Source organism: Manis javanica, chromosome 14 (assembly GCF_040802235.1).
Source record: "Manis javanica isolate MJ-LG chromosome 14, MJ_LKY, whole genome shotgun sequence".
In the NCBI taxonomy this organism is placed as follows: Eukaryota; Metazoa; Chordata; class Mammalia; order Pholidota; family Manidae; genus Manis; species Manis javanica.
The window spans coordinates 3323844-3345134 of NC_133169.1; the positions used below are offsets into that span (position 1 = coordinate 3323844).

Genomic DNA, 21291 nt, shown 5'->3' on the forward strand with positions numbered 1-21291 from the left:
CAGAGAGGGCCAGGGATGGGGGGCAGGTGGGGCAGCGGCAGGAGGTCAGCAGCACCAGGTCGCATGGGCGCACCTGGACATGGACACACCTGCAGGGGTAGAAAGCCCACCACACTGGCTCTGAGAAAACCAGCAGGTAGACCAAACCAGTCCAGTGGACCTGGGAACACCTGATAGGAGGGTACGGAAGGAGTCTGGCCAGATGGGAAGGCTGCTGAGGTCCAGGAACAGTGAAATCCCCAAATGCAAGGAGCCACGGAGCCTCAGGTCCAGGGCACACTGCAGAGCGCTCCAAAAGCAGCTGCTGACTCACCGTCAAGCTGAGTCGGGCGGCAGCCCCACCTCTGAGGGCATTGCCGTGTCTCTTCCCTGTCCCTATTACTCATACACAGTCAGACCAACTCCCAAAAAATACCTCGGAGGATGGGTCACTGTTTTTGTGATAGCTCAAACTGATATAGATTTAAAAAAAGGAAAAATCGGGATTCCAATCCAAGTTCTATCACTTACTAGCTATGTGACTTCAGACAAGTCAAAAATTCTCCTGACTTCATCTTCCAATGTCATCTGTCAATGATAAAGACATCTGACCGCAAGTGGAAAGATAATCAAATGCTTTAATGATACGTTGGCTTGACAGTCCGAGAGGTTTAAGGAGCTTGTAACCATCAAATACTGAGAGGCTTTCTGTTATTTCCTGATACCCTGACTTCCCCTCACCCCAAGCACTTAACACAGTATTTGGCATAATGACCTTTGCTGCACAAATAGGCGCTTAGTGCACACTAAATAAATAAGCAATACCAATGTATTAGGCTTCAGGGTGCTTTTCATTTTTTGATGAAACACGGGTAACACAGTTAAATATGGTTTCAACTGTGGCTTCATCCTAACTCATGAATTAAAAAATAAAAGGGTAATTGTAAGTTATGGTTTACCCAACTCAGTTCAACAAACACCAAACACCAAACACCAACAACACTCTAACCAAGGCTGCAGTGGGCATTATGGCACAAATAAACCAGGTGCTCTTCCAGGGATTTGTAGTGGGGGAAGCAGTCAACAAATAACCACAGTATAAGGCAGACTGTGATAAAACTATGGATGCATTAGAGACAAAATATAATTGATTAAGGAAATGGATAATGAAGCTCTCTGAAGTCTTGAAAAGATTAGAGGCCACCAACAAAAGGGAAAGTCAAACAGCTCCATAGGTGCATCTGGGCGGGGAGAGGGGATATGAATGCAAAAATAAATAGTCTGAGAACACACCTGGGGCCAAGGGGATTTGAGCCATGCTTAAAGATGTGGCCTGGAGTTTGGGCAATGGGGAGTCATCCAAGGTTTCCAAAAAGGAGAGTGACACAGAGCTGTCACTAAGTGTCACCACCCTGAGGGCAGTGTAAAGGGACAGGCAGAGAAGCTATTTTAACTGGCCAAGGACAAAAGTCCTAAGGGCAGTTACAAAAAAAATGAGGGAGAGGTGTCATAGTATGTCACAGTATACATATGAAACACGGGAATACGGTTTTTAATGTAGATCACAGTAACTTTCTCAACCCGCCACAAGTGTCTAACAGTGATGTGTGATGCCAGAATCACAAAGCTTACTCTGAAGTTCTAGTTCACCTTCATTTATAAAACAAACTCAAACATGTGATTTATGGAGCTGCAATCACTATTTTTGCCTTCTGCAATCCAAATAACTTAGTCTAAGATAAAAGACTTGTGCTTAGAGCAGCCACAACATTGAGACAAATCAGAGCTCTCAATGAGAAGCTGAACGGGGAGTTGTTTTTCCTCATAAACGCTGGGGAGGGGAGGTAAGGAAACGACCAAGATGGGTGCTGCTGGGCCAAAGCAATCTGCACCTCCACTTCCTTTCAGTCAAAATACCTCTGAAACATTCTGTAGCCGTTTTCAAGCAGCCCCTTTCCAGAGTGAGGGTTGTAAACCTGTGTTCTCCCCACACTGGTTAGTCAGTTCTTTAACGGGGTGACCAGCAGGACTGAGCAGCACCCGCTGGTCCTGGTTCCGCCACTGAGTATATGGCCTGAACATTACTGTTCTCATCTGTGTGTGAGCAGACCAAGTGAAGTGCTGGACTGCGCAGACTCTGAGGTTCCTTCGAGGTCTAAAAGTGTCATTTTTGATGATGCTCTTTTAGGCCCTTTGCTGTCCCCCAAATTCCTTTCACAGGCACAGAACAAACATCCAGGCAGGGGGCAGAATATCCGTCTTCCTTCCAGACCCTCCTGCACTGTTCAGGCCTGAAACTTCAAAGGCCGTCCCATTTGTTGATACTGACCATCCTTTAAAAAAAAAAAAAAAACACTTCAAATCCTTTGGAGGAAAGGTGCAAAGGACTGGAATAGGAAAATCAAGACACAATCGCAGCAAACTGACTACAATATGGAATTTGGAGCTTTTCTTAAACAAAAAAATTATAAAATAACCTTGAAACTGTGATGAAAACCACAGTTAGTTAATTTCACCTTTAAGGATCTGGGGTTCCCCCTCTGTAGTGATTAAATTATTTAGAAGATTACTGGAGTGTTTGTGTTTCTAAATGCTACACTCATCTGCTAGTTTAAGCCTCCTTGCCTCCAGGAGGGCAGGGCCTCAGGGTAATATTTGGGCCCAACTATGGGCCAGGCATCCTGCTAGGAGCGCTGGGAACACGGCCATGAAGAGCCGCAAAAAGGTCCCAAGCCACAGGAATATGTTATGGAAGGAAGGGGCGAGGATGATTCTCAAAGAACAGGTAAAGCTTCAGAGCTGGCATCCTGTTTTTGTTTTTAATGCCTAGTAATAGTACTAGCAGGAGACACAAACATTTTTAAAAATAAAAAAATGCGTTCAACCAGGAGCAAATGCAACATAAACGTCTGGGCCCTACCTAAAGCAGGCCGACTCCTAGTCCACAGAGCTAGAACTAGATTAACTTAAAACGGAAAGAAGTTGCACAGCGCCCAGCGGCCGGGTGTGGGCCCCGCGCGCCCCAGCAGCCCCGACCTGGAGGACATGTGCAGCCAGAAGGGAGCAGGGGCCCCGCCGGGGCCGGCTCGCCGCGCACACCTCGTGGCCGCCCCCTCCCCCTCGGCGCCATCCCGCCCTCGGCTCGCTCTCCCAGCTGCGGGAGGCGCCAGCCCCCCTCGCCACCCCCGGCGCGCAACCAGCCTCTCCAAGGCTCCCTCGGGGAGCTCGTGCTCCCACCGAAGTTGGGGAGCAAGCAGCCGCACCTCAAAGGCGGTGAGGCGGCAAGGAAAGAAACAGCTGGGGGGACTCCGCCCTTCTCCACTGCAGAAAAGGCCCGGGGTGAGGCGCGGACAGCCTTCTCCAGGCTCTGCTCGCCGTGCCGATGAAACAAAGAACGCGGGCGCCTAGGGGAGTCCGGCACCCCTCGTCTGACCCCTTTCCGGGGATCCCAGATGCGCGCGCCGCCCACACCCAGGGGCGCGGGGCCACTGCCACTTTCCCATGGAAGCCGGCCACGTTTCCTCTTAGAGCCACAAACACGCCCAAGTCCCTGCTGGTACGATTTCACGGATGTCACCGACCCGGCGTGGCTCTCAGGGTTTGACCAGGGAAGCCCTGCAGTCCCCAGCCACGTGGGGCTCGCGTCCCCGGCTGCGCCGCGCGGCGAGCTGCCGCCCGCCGCCGGGGACCCAGCCCCGAGCCCTCTCCCCCGCGCCGGGCTTGCAAAACAGTAAGCAGCCGCCGCCCCCCAGGACGGCGGCCCCGAGCTCCCGCGGCGGGGAAAAGCCGGAGGCAGCGCGCCCGTCCGCGGTCGGCGGCGGCGGCGGCGGCTCGGCGCCTGGGGGGGAGGATCCGCGGGCGGCCGGGCCGGACCGGGTGGGGAGCCCGGCGGGGAGCGCGCGGGGAGCCAGGCGAGGGGCCCGGGAGCGCGCGGCCACGCGGCGGCCGCGAGGAGCCGGGGGCGGGCAGGGCGCGCGGCCGCCGTACCTTGCCGCTGGCGGTGCCGCCGCTGACGCCGATGAGGAAGGGCTCGCCGCCGGTGGGCTGCTGGTGCTCCTGCAGGGTCTGCTCGCTGTCCCCGGCCATGCTCGCGCCGCCTCCGCCCGCGCCCGGGCCTCCGCTTCCCGCCGCTGGGCCCGCCCGGCTCGCGGCCCGCGCTCGCCGCCAGACGCCGCCGTGGGTCCCGGAGCCGACAGCCTGCGGTGCCCGCAGCGGCCGCGGCTTACATCCCCGGCGGGGGTCAGCGTGATGCCGCTGCTCCAATCCGGCGGGCAGCGCGCTGCTATTCGCCCGGGCGGGGGCGGGGGCGCGGGCGCGGGCAGCCTCCGCCCTCCGGGCCCGCCGCGCGCCGCGCGTTAACCCTTCCCCGGAACCCGCCTGCCCTCTCGGCCGCTGCCGCCTGCTTCGCATGGACGGGGAGCGCCCGGGCGCCTCCCAAACGGAGAGGATGCCCCGGGTCTGGGGAGCAAGATGCGAACAGGCTTGGAAGATGAGAAACAAAGAGTTAATTTAACGTCGTTACCCAATATCCAGGTTAAAACTTGCATTTTCCGAAAGTGGGATTTCCCCCCCCCCCTCCCGTTTGCCGAAATAACATGTCAGCCGCTGATTTTAAGTATTTCCTCTCCTGCAAACACCATCCTCTTCAGCTGGCAACTCCCTTAGAGTCTCCTTAGGAAAGGATAGTTGAAGGGGCTTATGTGAAGGGGGCCTTCCTCCAAAATTCAACACCCTTGCAAACCACAGTCTGAAATCCCAAACACTGAGGAGTTAGGGTTTAGGCAAGCATTAAAATCATACATAATGCCATTTTGACCCATTAGTACTTTTAATTGAACTGGGTTTTCAGAGATGAGCAATTAGTCCCTCGGTGAGAAAGGCAATGGGTCTGCTGGCGACTCAGCAGCCTCCACTCCGGAGTGATTTGTGCTTTTACATGCAGTCCCCTGAGCAAGCTACTCCAATCTCCCTGTGCTTCAGCATTCTCATCTGTTACATGGGGATACTAACGGCAATTACATCCTAGGATTGCTGTTGTCAATGAATTACGTTTAAAGTTCTTGGTAGAGTGCCTTGCACAGCCTAGGCCCTCCGTAAGTGTTGGAAGAGAAAAGGCCCCTGTAATGGGCTGAAACTGGACAGGAAATTTTTGTTGAGACACAGGAGAGAGGCAGGGCTGGACAGTAACTACCAGGCTCTGCCCCTGAGAACCCGGGACTGGTATCAATGAGCTGATGGGGTCCTACCGGCTAAAAAGAGAACTTCAGTACATAGCACTGTCTCTTCAAACTTGCTTAATTACCTTAAATGCAGTATGATTTTCAAAGAAATTTACTAAAGAATATTAAAAGCATTAGAAAACACAAATGTTCTTTTCACTTTGGAAATATTTCTTGTCACCATCCAAAATCAAACTGCACAGAAGCCCAGACAGGAAACTAAGATGGGGAGAGTGACTACCTGGTACCGAGAGAGAGGCGTTTGGGGGAGGTTAGCTAGAAGGACCAAATGGCTACGGGGTGGGTCAGTTTTAGCTGATTCATGAAGCTGCCTCTTCTCCCCAGTCTTTAACGCACTAAAGAAATCTAACAATCTTCCACGACCCCGATGGAGTTCTTTATTGCTCAAGACAAAGCCTACTGGAATTTGGAACTCGATGGACCCATAGCTAACAGGATAGTAAGTAGCCGAGAGGAAGAAGGGAAGGAAAAAAGAATGCCTCATCCTCTATGAGCTTTTCCCAGATCCCTCCCTTCCTTATCATTCCTATAGCATCTTTTCCACAATATTTTATCATAAAAGTTTTCAAACGTGAAGTTGAGATATTTTATAGTAAACAGAGATTCCCACCACCCAGATTCTGCCATTAACATTGTACTATCCTTACTTTATCACACTATTCGGCTACCCATCCTTCTATCCATCCCAGCATTCTCATCATAGACCTTATTTGCCTTCCCTTTGTAAGTTTCAAATGTTAGTTTCCAAACTGGTTTATGCATTTCTTGCATTTTGTGTCTCTAATTACTATATACCTAGCACCTAGAACAGTTCCTGACATGTAATAGGATCTTAATAAATATTTGTTGAATGAATGAAGAAACAACCTTGTCTCATTCTACATTCCCAAGGCCCACTGAGCAGAATGACTGGCAAGCAGGAAGCAAACAATACATGTTTGTTGAATGAATGAATGAACAAATAAATGAATGTGGAAGAGGTAAGAAAGCACCCCACAGGTAAACTTCACTCCCACCGTTTTGGAATTACGTGCTCTTATCTCTGAATTCCAAGTAACTGGCTACATCTAGTCCTAGTGTGTGTGTGTCTATGAACTAGTTGAGCCATTCACTGAGCTAACTTATTACACTTATCTGCACCATATTTAATAATAATATTTGACCTCTGTGCATGAGTTAATATACATAAGAGTGCCCTGCAAAAAGCAAAAGCTCTCCCTATAAAGTAAGGCCTGACTGACAGAGGACATCCAGCCGCCCTCCACGCTCCTTGTTCTCGCTGCCCTGCTGTCCTTTCTCTCCTCTGCCCCAAGGGCCGGCTTACCTACACACAAGGAGGTTACCCATGTCCACTTCAATTATTAAGAGTGTTTTCAGCACTGGTGACCTCGGCAAGGACTTTGGCACCTCTGCTCTCTGGAAAGCGAGGCAGGCTGTCTGCAGTAGTCCCTGTGCTGTGTCATCCTCCCTTGGGAGCCTGGTCACCAAGTCCCATAGGAAGGGATGTTCAAATCACGTTTGAGCCTACCGGAGCAATTACACTGCAGATCCTGAATTAAGTGATTTCAGGCTGTCCTCCTTCTCCTCCCACTAAGAAAAAACATCAAATGTTTTTCAGAAAAACCCAGAGTTAGAACAGATTCAAGAAAATAGGTTTTTCTCAGTATCTGTGATGATTTTATATATATATATATATACAGATTTCAGTTTGATCCAGGCCTGGCCTAGCTCACATCTGGGGATGAAGTCAGCATGAGTGTGCAACTGCAGCTGCGGCCAAAGAACTAAAAGTGACGCTGCTGTTGACACTCCTCCGTCTGCCTGCCTTTGCTCCTTAAATAGCTATCATTCCAAACCGGACAAGGGACGACACCACGTTATGCCTCCGAAAAGGTTTTCCTCCCGGTGCTTCATGCAACACAGTTAATTCTCTAATTGCTTATCATACTTTCCAACCAAAAAAAACAAAAAAACGTTACTGCACTTCAGCATGTCTCTGGAGCATTTTTGTTCTCTGTGTTGCCTTTTATTAATACAGCAGTGGCTTTGAGGGATCGCAAGAACTGCTCCGAGGAAGTGACCAGCTGATACTACCGCTACTTCAGCACCTAAGCTCTGTGTTCTTAACCACAATCTCAGACTCTGTGGGGCAGCACCAGACAGGAGAGTCCCCGACCCACTCCGGCTGGAATGCAAAGCTTCGGCCTCACCCAGCTAGCGAATCCAGAGGTCTGTGGGTGGAGCCCAGCTATCTGGGTTTGATAAGCTTTCCAGGTGATTCTAGTTCCCACCAAAGTCGGAGAAGTACTGATCTGGTGAAGAGATAGTCCGCGCTAATCAGAAAGGCAGTTACTTTGTAAACGTTTGGGCCTGTTACTTAGTTTCTATGAACTCCAGTTTCTTCAACTGCTAAATGATACCTGGCTTGTACAATAGTTGGGAAAATAAAGAATATATAGTGGCTTGGACTTGTTTCTCCTTCTACTTCTACCACAGCTCTCTGACTTATCAGTAGAGGTCCCACTATTTAGGGATTAGGAATTCCAAAGGTAAGAATTCCTAATCCCCAAAGATGCTTTAAAGTAAAAATTAAAAGATAATATCCATAATAAGCAAATCTACAGAGACAGAAAGTGGCTGCCTGCCACGGGGGAGGTAAGGGCAAATGAGGGGTAGCTAATGGGCCAGCATTTCTTTTTAAGGTAAAGAAAATGTTCTAAAATCGTTGTGATGGTTGCACAACTTTGAATATCATAAGACCATTGAATATACAATTTAAATTGGTGAAATGTTTGGTATGTGAATTCTATCTCAATAAAGCTGTTTAAAAAAATAGGTCTCAACCAGCAAGCTAGGAAGGAAAAGAGATTTTTAGGAATTGGGAACAGAAACGGGCAAAGGCACAGAGAAAAGACAGAATTAAAAAGACAATGTAGAAGGAACAAAATCTCAGTAGACTCATAGACACTAGGAACGGAATACCCTTACCATGGGGGAGGGGTTGGGACAGGCGTTGGGGGGAGGGGGAAGGCGATAAAGGGACACATGATTTACAATCACAATCTAAGTTGATCACTGGGAAGGTAGTACAGCATGGAGAATACAGTCAATGATTCTGTAACATCTTACTATTTTGGTAGATAGTAACTGCACTAGAGGGGGTAAGGATTTAATAATGTGGGTAACTGTTGGACCACTGTGCTGTATATCTGAAACCAACATAAGATTGTATATCAATGATACTTTTTTAAAAAAAGACAATGTTAGAGGACTTTGTGACCTATAAAATGTTACAACAAATGCAAGTTGTAACTTTGTTAAATTCCATACACTGATTCTTGTACTTAATATCCTTCCCCCAAAAGATACTAGTCATATAGGGTTTTTAAGTTTTAGTTGGCCCATATGCCCCAAGAAGAGCCTTATCAGGCTTTGAAAAAGTTAACAAATAGATTTTAAATCTCGAGAGATTTTGGATTTTCTCTCCCCTCCCCATACCAGGATATATTTTCTAATGTGGTTCTGTGAAAATAAGACTGAGATAAAGTCAAGGTTCCCGTTGTCTTTCAGGAAGCTCCCAGCATCCCCACTTTGTTCACACTCCATGTTCTAAGCCACTTAGCTTCCTCCTTTTCGCAGGTCTTACCCCGAACCTGTCTCTGGCCCTTTGTGTCCTTTCCTATCTCCGGTGAAATCCTTGCTATGCTGCTTTTCTGTGATGACTTCCTTCACCTTCCCTCAATTAGCTCCAAGGCCATCTTCTCCGCAAATGACCTGCTTCTAAGCCTCCCTCATGCTGCGCTGATGCTCTTTCTATGGCACCACAATGGATGTATTATAGCTGGTGATGCCAAAGGCTGGGATAGGGAAGGACAAGGGAGACCTGTAGGGTACAAAGCGTGGGGAGGCTCTCACCCTCAGATGGAGCGCCTGCCTTATGTGTAGTGCGGACCTTAAGGAGTATTTCAACTGACGGCCAAGGATGGCAGGTTTGACGGTCCTCAGCTTTTGGGACTGAGATGCCGAAGGGCGTTGGAGGCCAAATGAGATTAGCAGATTTAGTAGACCAGTCTTTGCTCAGGGTTCACATGGTATGTTGCTGATAAGTTATTTTGGTACCTCTAAGCGAATGCTCCCAAGGAACTCTCCCCAGGTCATTAGGAAAGAAATTAGTTCACTTCTGCTTCGTAATAAAATTACAGCTGTTCCTGGCGGAAAGGAGGCCTAAGGCTTCAAGTGATGAAACTGAGTGTTTCAGAAATATTTCTAATCAGAGACTTAAACACCTAACAAAAGCAACAGATTCCCCAGGAAAAAACACAACTGCTTATGTATACAAGTAGTTTTGCATGTGATTTACTCATGACCAACGTAGTCCCAGTTATCAGCCTGACAGCCAGGAGAGGAGGTGGGGTGAGGGCAGCTTCAGAGGAAAGCGTCTATCACCGGCACAGCAGAGCTGTCGCCCTTGCTAGGGAACATGGACCACCTCTGGAGGCACAGAGGGTCCAGGGGCACAGTGGTGGCAGAGGCAATATCCAGAGGCATCCAGCCTCATATCCCCACCCGTACTCAGGATCCCGGGTTTTTATCACAAGGCCCCAGCATTCTCCTGACTCTCCTGCATGGCCGGTCAGTGCAAACGATGACGGAGCGCTGCGATGAACAGTTAGGTCTCCAGCCTACTGCTCAAATGTGCCTGCCTTTCTACTGCAAAAGGTCAGGGCCTTTTTGCAAGCTAACAGAGGTTCTCTGACTCTCACATTTACCCATCAGCCAACTTAGCAGCAACCAAATGACTCCATTGTCTCTGTAGGCATTGGTCCCCCATGTCTTTGAAAGACCTGAAGCACTGCACCTGCCACAGCTTTATTCCTCCTCTTGAACATTTTCCCAGGTTACCATTAGTGAAGTTTTTAGCCACGAGCCACCACTTTGTGCTGTGTCCCAATTCCCAAGACAGCATCATCCTCTTCACCTGCTGGACAGCAGGTACGCCACACCTATATCCCCATCTGACCACCTCTTTTCTCAGACCACTCTTGGTATCATTTGTGCTACTTTAGGTCCTCTAAGCAGTAGAGCCTGAGATGGAATTTAACATAAAAAGATTTTATTAGGGGAAATGGCTGTCAGAGGACATAGGAGGAGCTGAGGAAGCCTGGGAGAGAGCTGTCAGGCTGCAGAACAGGCCGGAACCTAAGCACAGGAGAGAGACAAGGAAGGCTGGGCAGAAGCTCCTGAGACTATAGGGCCAACTGAGAAAGGTTCGGGCAAGCTGCTGGGAGTCCTCAAGCCAGAGTCGGTAACAATCGCAACAGCCTCCGACCTCTAGCAATGGACCTGCCTTCGTATTCCAATGACATACAGTCATTTGCTAGGAGAGTCTAGGGGAAGCATGGCCAGGGTGCAAAAGCAGCAATTTGTTTCAGAGCACATTAGCTGGGGCTCTGGGTCAGTTATGTTCCTTTGAGGCACTACTCCTGGCTACTACACAGTGACAGTGAAGCACCGCAGCCTCCAACTGAAGTTGTTGAATTATCTATATTTTCTTTCAGATATGTCACTTTTTTACTTTGTATATTTTGGGGCTCTTTTACTTGGTGCATATACATTTATGTTTTGTTTTTTTTTTTAAAAAACTGATCCTTTTCCATTATGAAATGTCCCTAATTATCTCTAGGAATATTCTGTGTCCTAAAGCCCATTTTCCTGTTAAATTTCTGGCTGCTTCAGCTCTTGCTTGGAACCAGAAGCTCACCTTAAGCTGGCAGAGCAGCTTGATGCATTTCCCCTATTTGTGCCCAACTAAGTCCACTATTTATTGCTGGCAAAGCTGTGGAGCTTTGCATCCCCCCCGCCGATACTGAATGGAGACTGACTCCTCTTGCGGAAGTGAACTCCTTTTGAAAAATTAAAAACCTCCAATGAAATAAAACACAACAAAATAAAATTCAAGTCCCTGATATTTTCACCAATTAATTCCACCAAACATTCAAAGGAGAGTTAATACCAAGATTACACAAACTCTACCAGAGAGAAGAAAAAGAGGGAACGTCACAACTCATTTGATTAGACTTTCACACCAAAACCTGACAACATGTTACAAGAATGGAAAATTGAAGGCCAGTCTCTCTTATGAGATATGTAAAAATCTTGACACAAACTACAGTTATAACAAACCAAATACAGCAATATGTCACAAGCAAATTTTGTTAATGTAAAAACATGTAAGGTTAGTTTAATATTTGAAAAATATATACTTCAGTCTCAATCTAGCTCAAAAACAATGTGCAATAAAGAGTGTATCTTTAGAGATGGATAAAACCTGTGATGAGTAAGAAGGGGCAGAGGCTTCATTACCCCTCATTCTGTTAAAAACTCTTTCTTAAAGGCCCTAGAGCAGTGTTTCCCAAAATATGTGCCTTGAAACAATGATTCTAAGAGGAAGATTTGGCAACAAATAAGTTTAGAAAAACCAGTTATAAGGGGATTAAGGCACTATACTGATGTCACAGGCAGGTCCCTGAGACCATAGTACAGCCTGGAGAATACAATAAACGACTCTGTAACTTCTTACTACCCGATAGTGACTGCAATGGAGGGGGTGAGGGCTTGATGATAGGGCGAATGTCGAACCACTGTTTTGTGTGCGTGAAACCATAAGATTGTATATCAGTGATACCTTAATAATAATTTTTTAAAAACTCTGTTACACTCTGTTCCCACTTTAACTTAGGGGAGGGAGTTACAATGTGGGTTAGTGTGTTAACACCCTGAGAAATACTGCAGTAAAGAGACTTATTTATGTTTGTTTAAACCAATGTTCCAAAGGTACTGAACACAGGATCCCTTTTTCTGGATTGTCTCTTACTAAAGGGCAGGCTTGGTGCTCTGTGGGGCTCATTCTCCATACAGCAAATTATCTCTTACAAGGAAATAAACAGTATTTTCTATCTTGGAAGAGGTCCTAAGAGACCTATTTACACTGAGGAGGATATTTATTGACTTTAGCTTTATATTAGATAGATGTCTCATGTTTAGCATTACCATTAATAATTTATTATAACTGTTTTCTGCCTTAAAAATTATAGATGTTTAGCATAATAGAATACAGAAATATTTTATATTGAATGTGAATGTCCTTCCTAAGGGGTAATCATTACCAGCAGCTTAGTATTATTATTCAGTTTTTAATATTCATATTTGCAAAGTTTTTTAGAATAACTGCTCACTAGCAGAAAAGTTGGCCAGTTTTTGCGACTGAATGAAAAATGCACATATTAGTATCATAAAAACATGTAAGCTTCAAATAAACATAAGTTAGTTTTAAAAATATGTGGGGAAAGAAAATGTTAAAAGTTAAATACAAAAGGGAAGGTAACAGAAGAAACGAACCCTTAGTAAAAGAAAGCTAAATACTGAAACCTAACTTCAAGAAATATAACACACCAAAGATGTGAAATAAAGGGAAAATTTGTTTATTTTAGGATACACAAAAGACTTACCTTTTGAATGCTCCAACACTATCATAAAATACAGTTTCCACTATGGCTATTATAAATCAAGACATACTTACACAGGAAAATATTCACAAGCATAAAACTCTTGTTTATGCCCCAGAGAGAAAATGAACGAAAGACATGAGTAGTTGATAGTTAAGGCTGAAGGGGAGTGTCTCTCGTCCATGTCCATAAGGCTCCAGGATCTGGGATGCAATGAAAACCAACAGAGAAGGCGCTCCAGATCGGTGTCATCCTTTGACACCGGACACACCACTGACAATCACCGGAGCAAATAATCCCCTCTCGGTTGCTGGTGTCCAGGGACTGAGTGGGTTTTGAAATGACAGGAAAAAGAGTTTTGTATTTAAGACCATATGAACGACCATACTGGATCAATCTCCTGGGTCATGAATCTATGACAGGACAACTGACAATGTTGTCCAGGTCTATTTGGTGGAAGGGTCTCATTTGCCTGTAGGTTGTCAACTTCCAAAGGCTCAGGCGCAGACCCAACCAATACGTCTCCTAACAGCTTAGGCTGAAAGGTCAGAATGTTTTTATCCTATTCTAGAGCCTTCCAACGTGCAGGTCAATTTCATTTCCTGCTGGGTCCTTCTCTAGCGTCCGGTGCTTCCCGGAATACAGGATAGAGGACTGCATGCGGTATTGCAGACGTGAAATCTTCCCTTCTGTTTTCTTTCATGTTCGTTGGGCTTTGTGGTGGAAGAAGAAATCTAGACTAGCATGTTCAAAGAGCAAGATGATTGTCTGACCCTCTTCTCCCGGACTTAGGTGATGGGCAATCCTTTAAGTTTGGTGGTAAGAGAACTACACTAGCAAGACAGAGAACCTGGCTCACAGTCTGGTATCAATAACAAGCTATGTAACTGTGAAAGTTATTGAAATTGTATTGGCTCCAATTTACTCATCTGTTAAATGAAGGGATTGATTTTTACCTGTCCTAAGTTCCCTCCCAGCTCTGAATTTACATAATTATGACAGTGCAGCTCATCTGCCACTTTTCTCTACATTCTTACACCTCATAGGAACCTGTAGCACTGCGTTCCTATCTTCGCATTTCATTTACTGGAACTGATATCAACTACGAATATAAGTATTTCACCTTAGAATTGCAAATCTTACATATACTTTCCCATCAATATGTAAGGAACTATCTCCACTGTGCTTTTTAAAACCCCTACCCTTTATTTCCTAGCTCTAAATCAGAACCCTACCCATTCATTCATTTATACAGTCTTTCATTAAATACTAAGTTCCTATTACATAGAGTAAGGCAGCCATCATTCTTACACGTATCGAGCTTACAGTTCAGAAAGATGGGCACGCGAATAAGCCACGACAATTAAACGTGATGCTAGCAGAAAGGACAGGGGAACAAACAGCAGGGACATCGAAGCAAGTCCCAGAGAATCTCCAATTTCTTAAAATACCTTTGACTTCATTATTTTAAATTTTCAAAATTTAAGTCAGTTGTATCTGCATTTCTCCTTTAAGATAAATAATTAAACTAAGTAACATTTATAAATTTTCTTTTCCTTAAAAAAGTAGCTACATTTAAGCACGTTTACATCAATAATACCTTACAACCCAGGAGAATATTTTCCAAACGGTTTGTATTTCCTAGTAACTGAGAGACTATTTCCTTCCTTTTACACATTAGTTGATAAATAACCTGGCATTTTCTCCAAGTGGTATGCAAAACTGGTCTGGCATAGGTAAAATGAACAAATCCAATATAATTTATCCATTGTTCACAGAAATGTTTTGGCCTTTTTCACATGGAATGCCCACACATCAGTGTAATGCATTCATTACAAAGGAACGTAATTAGTCAATGCAGACAATAGTCATCTGTGTATTTAAGAGACTAAGTCTTCACTATTGTTGTTTTTATTGAATATTCTTTAATCTTTAATTTAATGGTTTTGACTTTTATTATTTCTCCATTATATAAATAATACAGAATGATAGGCAAACAAGAAACTCTTGAGTAAAAAGAAAACAATTACACTTAAAGTCCCAGTCAGAAATAACAATGATTAACAAGTTAGCATATAACCTAGATTTTTTTCTTTCCTTTATTTTTTAATCAACTTCAACTACACAGATCTGAAATGATCACAGCCTTTACTTTGTAACACATTCTCATCATTGAGCCTCTTTATTTATATTTATTTGGTAAGCTAATAAATATCTGTCACCCTACACAATATTTAATACTGACAAATTACAAATTATTATCATCAGTATTCTAGATGTTTTCCTATGCATGATATATTTACATATAACTTTTTAAAAAGAAGTCCTTTTTAGCCAAGTCCTCACAGTTAAGAGATTGCGCTAAGAAGCAGAGATCATCCTAACACGTCTACAACGAACCAATATAGCCACCCAATATATTGTGAGCTTTTGATGCAATCAATATACATTTACATCACTTAAAATACTGAACAGCATTCCATTGCATTAATGTGTTCTAATTTATTTAATCAGTCCACTTTTTTAACTAGGTAAGCACATGAAAACTTCCTTATATGCCTCTTGGCCCGTCTACCTGATATTTTCCTCTTGTTGGATCAAAGGGTATGTACATCCTGGTAAAACTGCTTTTAAAGTTTGAACCAATTTAGGCTCCAGTGGCCTCACTAGAGGGACAGAGCTCCTGATGCCAGAAGACCGCAGGCATCTAGAATTTACCGGAGTAACAGACAACAGTCAGACCCAAGAGTGGGCAGGGCACTGAGCGTCTGCTGTGCTTTAGGAAGAAATCACACAGAGATCATTTAATTTGGGATATTTTAGCATATTTTTAGGATATCTGTGCAAGAGTAGCAGTAAAACTCATGACAGAATGAAAAGACCCAAACAAAACTTAGAGTAACAAGAGGGGCAAGTTTCTATCAGGAAAACCAAACTATCTGATGAAGAGTGTGGAAATCATTTATAAAAACAAAAGTACAACTGTTAAATCCTATCCACTTTTTTTTGTATCTGTATCCCTTAGATCTACTTGAGATGTATATGTAATACGTAAGACTTCAGGTAGATGAGGACCTAGGAAAAATATTGTTTAACTCTTACTTTCATGTGCCTCTATACATGCATGTAAAAAGCTCCTATTAAATATTTTTCTAACCTGAATTTGATAATATCTCAACATCATTCCATCCTCCTGTTTACCAGTTATTTTAGGTTTAAAAAAACTGCAAAATAAAAAAAGTACATATCTTTTTTGAATAGGGAGTATATGCACAAGGTAAAAAGAGTTAAACAGTACTAAAGAGTACGCAGTTCAGAAGTAAATCTTTGCCATGTGTATTCGCAGTGTTGCTACCCAAGGGCAGTCACTCTTACTGGCTTCTCATATATCCTTAAGATAGTCGACGCATGTAATGAACAAATGCCCACACACAGATATATACGTAAGTGTGTGTGTGTGTGTGTACGTGTATTCTCCCAATTAAATAAAGTAATATATGCTACAAACTGTTCTGCATTTTGTTTTTATCACTATATCTTTGGAAAACCTGCCATATCAATACAAGGTATTTGCCTCATTAAAAAATAAATTTTGAACAAAGACACAAAATAGATTCAGAGCCTAGAAGAAATAAATTACTTCTGAGAAGGGCTAAGAAGATATTCTGAGATACATTATTATAAGAAGAAAAAGATGAGGGAGATATTCATTCACTCCTTCATTTATTTATTCAACATGTTTTGAATGTTTACCATCTATGAGGCACTTACTGGCTATTAGGAGTATAAAGATGAATTAAAAACCATTTCTACCGTCTAGGAGCCATGAGACTGTTAAGAAATACACTCACATAAACAATTAAGCAATTATAATATTGTGTGATATAATATTATGGTATGCAGTGGCAACATGAAGGATTAAATAATCACCTCTACTTGTACTGGAAACAAATGCTACTTGCTTCACGGGTCTTATCTCATCTAAGACTCATGTAACCCTATTAATCCCTGCAGGGGGTCCTTATTAGTCATTAGCTAAGTCCCTACAGTTATGAGATTGTACTAAGAAGCAAAAGTTGCCCTACCATATATTTACCAATAAACCAATCATTTATAAAATTAGTCATCAAACATCCATCCTCACTTAACATATCTTTCTGTCCCCACTAGTCTATTTGCAAATTTATTCCAAACTGTTTACAAAGTGAAACTGCAAATTGCTTGCAAAAGATGTAGGAACCCTCCCAAGTCATGGAAAGTAATAGTAGAGAACTGCTCAAATTACAAGCCAAGCCACTGACAAAAAGAAGAATGTTGTGGAACTAGACTAGTTAATAGTTGAAGAAGAGAAAAACAAGGGCAGTGGTATAAACTGATTATTTCACAAGAAAATGATTTGAATGAAGAAGAGCTTAAAAGTAAAACATCCTTCTGTTTTATGTAAGCCTCATGGTAACCAAAAGCAAAAACCTATAGTAGATGCACAAAAGATAATAACAAAGGAATCCAAACATACCACTGCAGAAAATCATTAAATCACAAAGGAAGAGAGCAAGAGAAGAAAAGAACGAAGGAATTACAAAACAGCCAGAAAACAACTATCAAAAATGACAACAGTAATAGTCCATTCCTATCAGTAATTACTTTAAATGTAAATGGATTAAATTTTCCAATCAAAAGATGTAGAGCATCCGAATGGGTTAAAAACAAAATAAAACAAAACAAAGAAACACAAAAAACAAGACCCAACTATAAGCTACCTACAAGAGACTTCAGTTTTAAGGACACTCAGACTGAAAGTAAAGAGATGGAAAAAGATATTTCATGCAAATGGAAACCAAAAGAATGCAGGAGTAGCTATACTTAAATCAGATAAAATAGACTTTAGGCCAAAGAATGTAATAAGAAAAAAAAGGTCATTATATAATGATAAAGGGGTCAACCCAAGAGGAAGATATAACATTTATAAATATTTATGCACCCAACATAGGATACCTAAATAATATAAAAGAAAATAAAATGGACCTGAAGGGAGAAATAGCAATACAATAATAAAATGGATTGGTAATACAAACAGAAAATCAATAAGGAAATAATGCACTTAAACTACATGTTAGACCAGGTAGACCTAACATTTACAGAACATTCCCTCCAATGGCAGCAGAATGCACATTCTTCTTAAATGCACATGGAATATATTCTCTGGGATAGATAGTATATTAGGCCATAAAATAAGCCTTAATAAATTTAAGAAGATTAAAATCTTATCAACAATCCTTTCTGACCACAAGAGTATGAAACCAGAAAACAATTTTAAGAAGAGAACTGGAAAATTCACAAATACCTGGTGACTAAACATGCTCCTGAACACTATGACCAATTATACACTAAAAAAATTGTACAACCTAGAAGACATAGATAAATTCCTAGAAACATAGAAGCAACCTAATGAAAAGAAATAGAAATAGAAAATAGGAACAGACCAATGATTAGAAAGGAGATTAAATCAATCATCAAAAAACCTCCCAACAAACTAAAGTCAAGGATCAGAAGACTTCACTGGTTTATTCTACCAAACATTTAAGGAAGAATTAATACCAATCCTTATCAAACCTTCCAAAAAATTGAAGAGGAAGGAATACTTCCAAATTCATTTTATGAGGCTAGCATTACCCGGGTACCAAAACTAGACAGGGACACCCCAAAAAGAGAACATTTATCGATATGAATTATCCCTGAACATAGACCATGCTGAGTTGCATAACATGGCTTTGTTATGGAGCCATTTCCCATCAGCCACATTAGAAACACCGAAATTTCACATCTCCTTTCCCCATTCTCCCAGCCATGCCGAATCAGTTCCATGAATTACTTTCCTGGCTTCTCTAGCCATCTTTCTTTTCGATGACAACACCCTCCTTCTGGCTCTTTTTGCTGCCTAGACTTCAATACTAGTTTTCTAATTAATCTGCCACCCATTCTGAATTGTGCTGCCAAATTCATTTTCCTGAGACACCACTTTGATCATGTCATTCTTTTTTGCTGTAAGATCTTCAAAGGCCCACTGTCTTCTGAAAAAAGTGTGGACTGTGTTTAATCTATAATTCAAAGTCCTACCTATTTTTATAAGCTTTTTAGAAGTCTTATGCTGTATCTCTACCAGATAACCTGTTATCTCCAACTAATTTTCCTTTCATTTCTTGTTACTTAGTCATTAACTTAACAAATACTTACTGAGCAGTATTATAAATGCCAGGCCTACTAACTCTCTTTCAATCTAATTTCATGGAGATATGATCACCCTCCTAAGAATCCACATAATCAAGTTTCTCAACTTTCAAAGTTGAATACTAGATTTCGAGGTAAAATCACTGTGGTATAGTTACTTCAGGAAGTTTTACCTGAAATAGAGTAGCCAACGTTCAGAACCCATCGAATGAATTATTTGCACAGGGTTCAAGAGAGAACATTAAGAGCAGACCTCAGAAAAATGAGTGAGAATCATACTGACGTGAGTGGAAAAGGCCTGACATCCTGTAGAGAACAATTTCCCTGTCTGGGAAGGGAGAAGTCACCAGGAGACCAGGAGAGGAACCTTCACAATTCTGCTTTGGTGAGTGAGTGCCTTTGTACGTGGAACATGCCGTTCCCCCTTTCACAAACGCCTCTGAACATCCACCAACAGGCCGCTTGGGAAGCTGTAGAGCCCATTGAGACTGACCTCCTGAAAAGGCCCAGAGTGGGGGAAATGGAGCTCTGGACATTCAGCAGGCTTGCTTAGGTAACTATGTTTCTCTGTGAATAAAATCAACGTCTTTTTGGCACTAAGGTGAAGGGTAAGAGCCTAGTTAGTGAGTAAAAGTGGATTATTGGCCAACAATATAGGAATACTGAGTGAGCATATGAGTGTGTATTTGCAATGGGAACAGTCACCTCAGACTTAAGCATCTACTGAGACAGCCCAGACTCACCCACGTGAAAAGGAATACGGATTTGTTTAGGCATTTGTTTTCAAAGTCCCTTTTAAATTCAATATCATATACGTGTACTGTCAAAACTGAGGTTTTTATATTTTCATCTCTTACAAGGCTGCCCTTCTGTCTATTCTATGTCAGGTTTGTCACATACAGGTTAAAATCCAGAGATTTTTCATGGTAAATCAAGATTTACCATAAAACTAATGAAATGTAAGCTTCTGGGAGCCTCATTTGCACTGGCCTTTTCTAAATAAGCATTCAGATTTGTAACTAATTTGACTTGCAATTCTGTATTCTTTTTCTTAAAGAGAGTCCCAGAATTATATAAGCTTCAGGACACATAAAACCTAGAAACACCTCTGGTAGAAACCTTAGAATTACTGAAGTATTCTTATTCACCTCATCTTAATATTTTATAACAATCACTATTTCATCCTTCAAAATGCTCTGTGGATTTGCTCTTTCTTCTCAACTTCTGCTGATCCTACTTACCTAGTTCCATTACCATGAGAGCTGATAGCTGGTTTTCTGGAGTGCACTCTCTCTCCAAAACGAATCTATCCTATGTAAAGCTGCCGGACTAGATTTTTCTTTAAAAGAAACACTGCTTATTGTGCAAAATTCTCATGCAAGCTCAAGACATTTTGGAGACTTTCCACTATCACTGACCTTCTAAAATTGGGACGCTTAAATGCCCAAGTGAAAGGGATGATCAGAGGGTACTTGAAGCCACAAGAGAATTGTGACATATTTTCCAAGAGTATCATTTTTCCTGATGGCAAGTGATTTAAAACATTAGTTTCCCTCCCTTTCTACTCCTTACTTATAGCACATATGGAGTTGAATGCAAAAATAAAATTTTTGAACCCCGATACAGAGAATTAGATTCATCACTATTCATCACATATTCTCCTCATTGGTGCATTCAAGGCCCTCAAGCATTCATGTCTACTTTTATTAAACATAATGCAACCCCCATGAAATCACCACCAACATGAAATCTAGGACATGAGTTCCCCTTTGCATTCGCCACTGTGATCCTCGGCCGCTGCATCACCAGCCTCTTTGCATTCAAGGCAACACTATGTAATCATCATTGTCTTGCTTCCCCTGTTAATTAATATAACAGGTAAATGCATTCCTAAAGTGTTGGGGATAGGGAGTTTCTATGTTACTAACTTTATAAAAAGTCTGTCACACAGTGTATGTAATTCTTACGGATTTACTCTTCACTCAGTATTGTATTACTAGGATTAATCTATATTGTGGCACATAAGCACAGTACACTCACTTGGAGATCTGTGTAAATATATCCTAATTTACTTACTAGTCCTCTACCTGTAGATGGGCATTTGTTTTTTTTTTTTTAAGATCTGGGTATTACAAAAAATTCTCACATGAACTTTCTTGTGTGTGTGTCCTGGTATCTGTTCACAAGGACACACCTAGGAGGAAAAGGGTCGGTCACAGGTCTGCGCTGTTTGCCTTTACAGGGTAAGGACAGACTTTCCAGGGGGGCTGTACTAATTTATGCTTCCACCAGGAGTGATTAAGGGATTCCGATTCACATTCTCTAGATATAGTCCAACT

The 21291-nt window shown here is 42.7% G+C and overlaps 1 protein-coding gene across 6 annotated transcripts in view; it reads right to left on the reverse strand.

Moving 5' to 3' along the window:
• The window catches only part of UCK2 (uridine-cytidine kinase 2), an 83895-nt gene that overhangs the window by 56871 nt on the left and 5733 nt on the right, over positions 1-21291 (reverse strand). The window contains exon 1 of one of the 6 annotated variants that reach the window (XM_037023714.2): positions 3967-4273. The exons of 3 other annotated variants lie outside the window; for them this stretch is intronic. In XM_037023714.2, the coding sequence (XP_036879609.1) occupies positions 3967-4065 (99 nt within the window). In that variant the 5' untranslated portion in view covers positions 4066-4273. Of the gene's footprint in view, positions 1-3966; positions 4274-21291 lie in introns of those variants that run through there. 2 more of the 6 variants (XM_037023715.2, XM_017669432.3) reach the window with 2 other exon arrangements.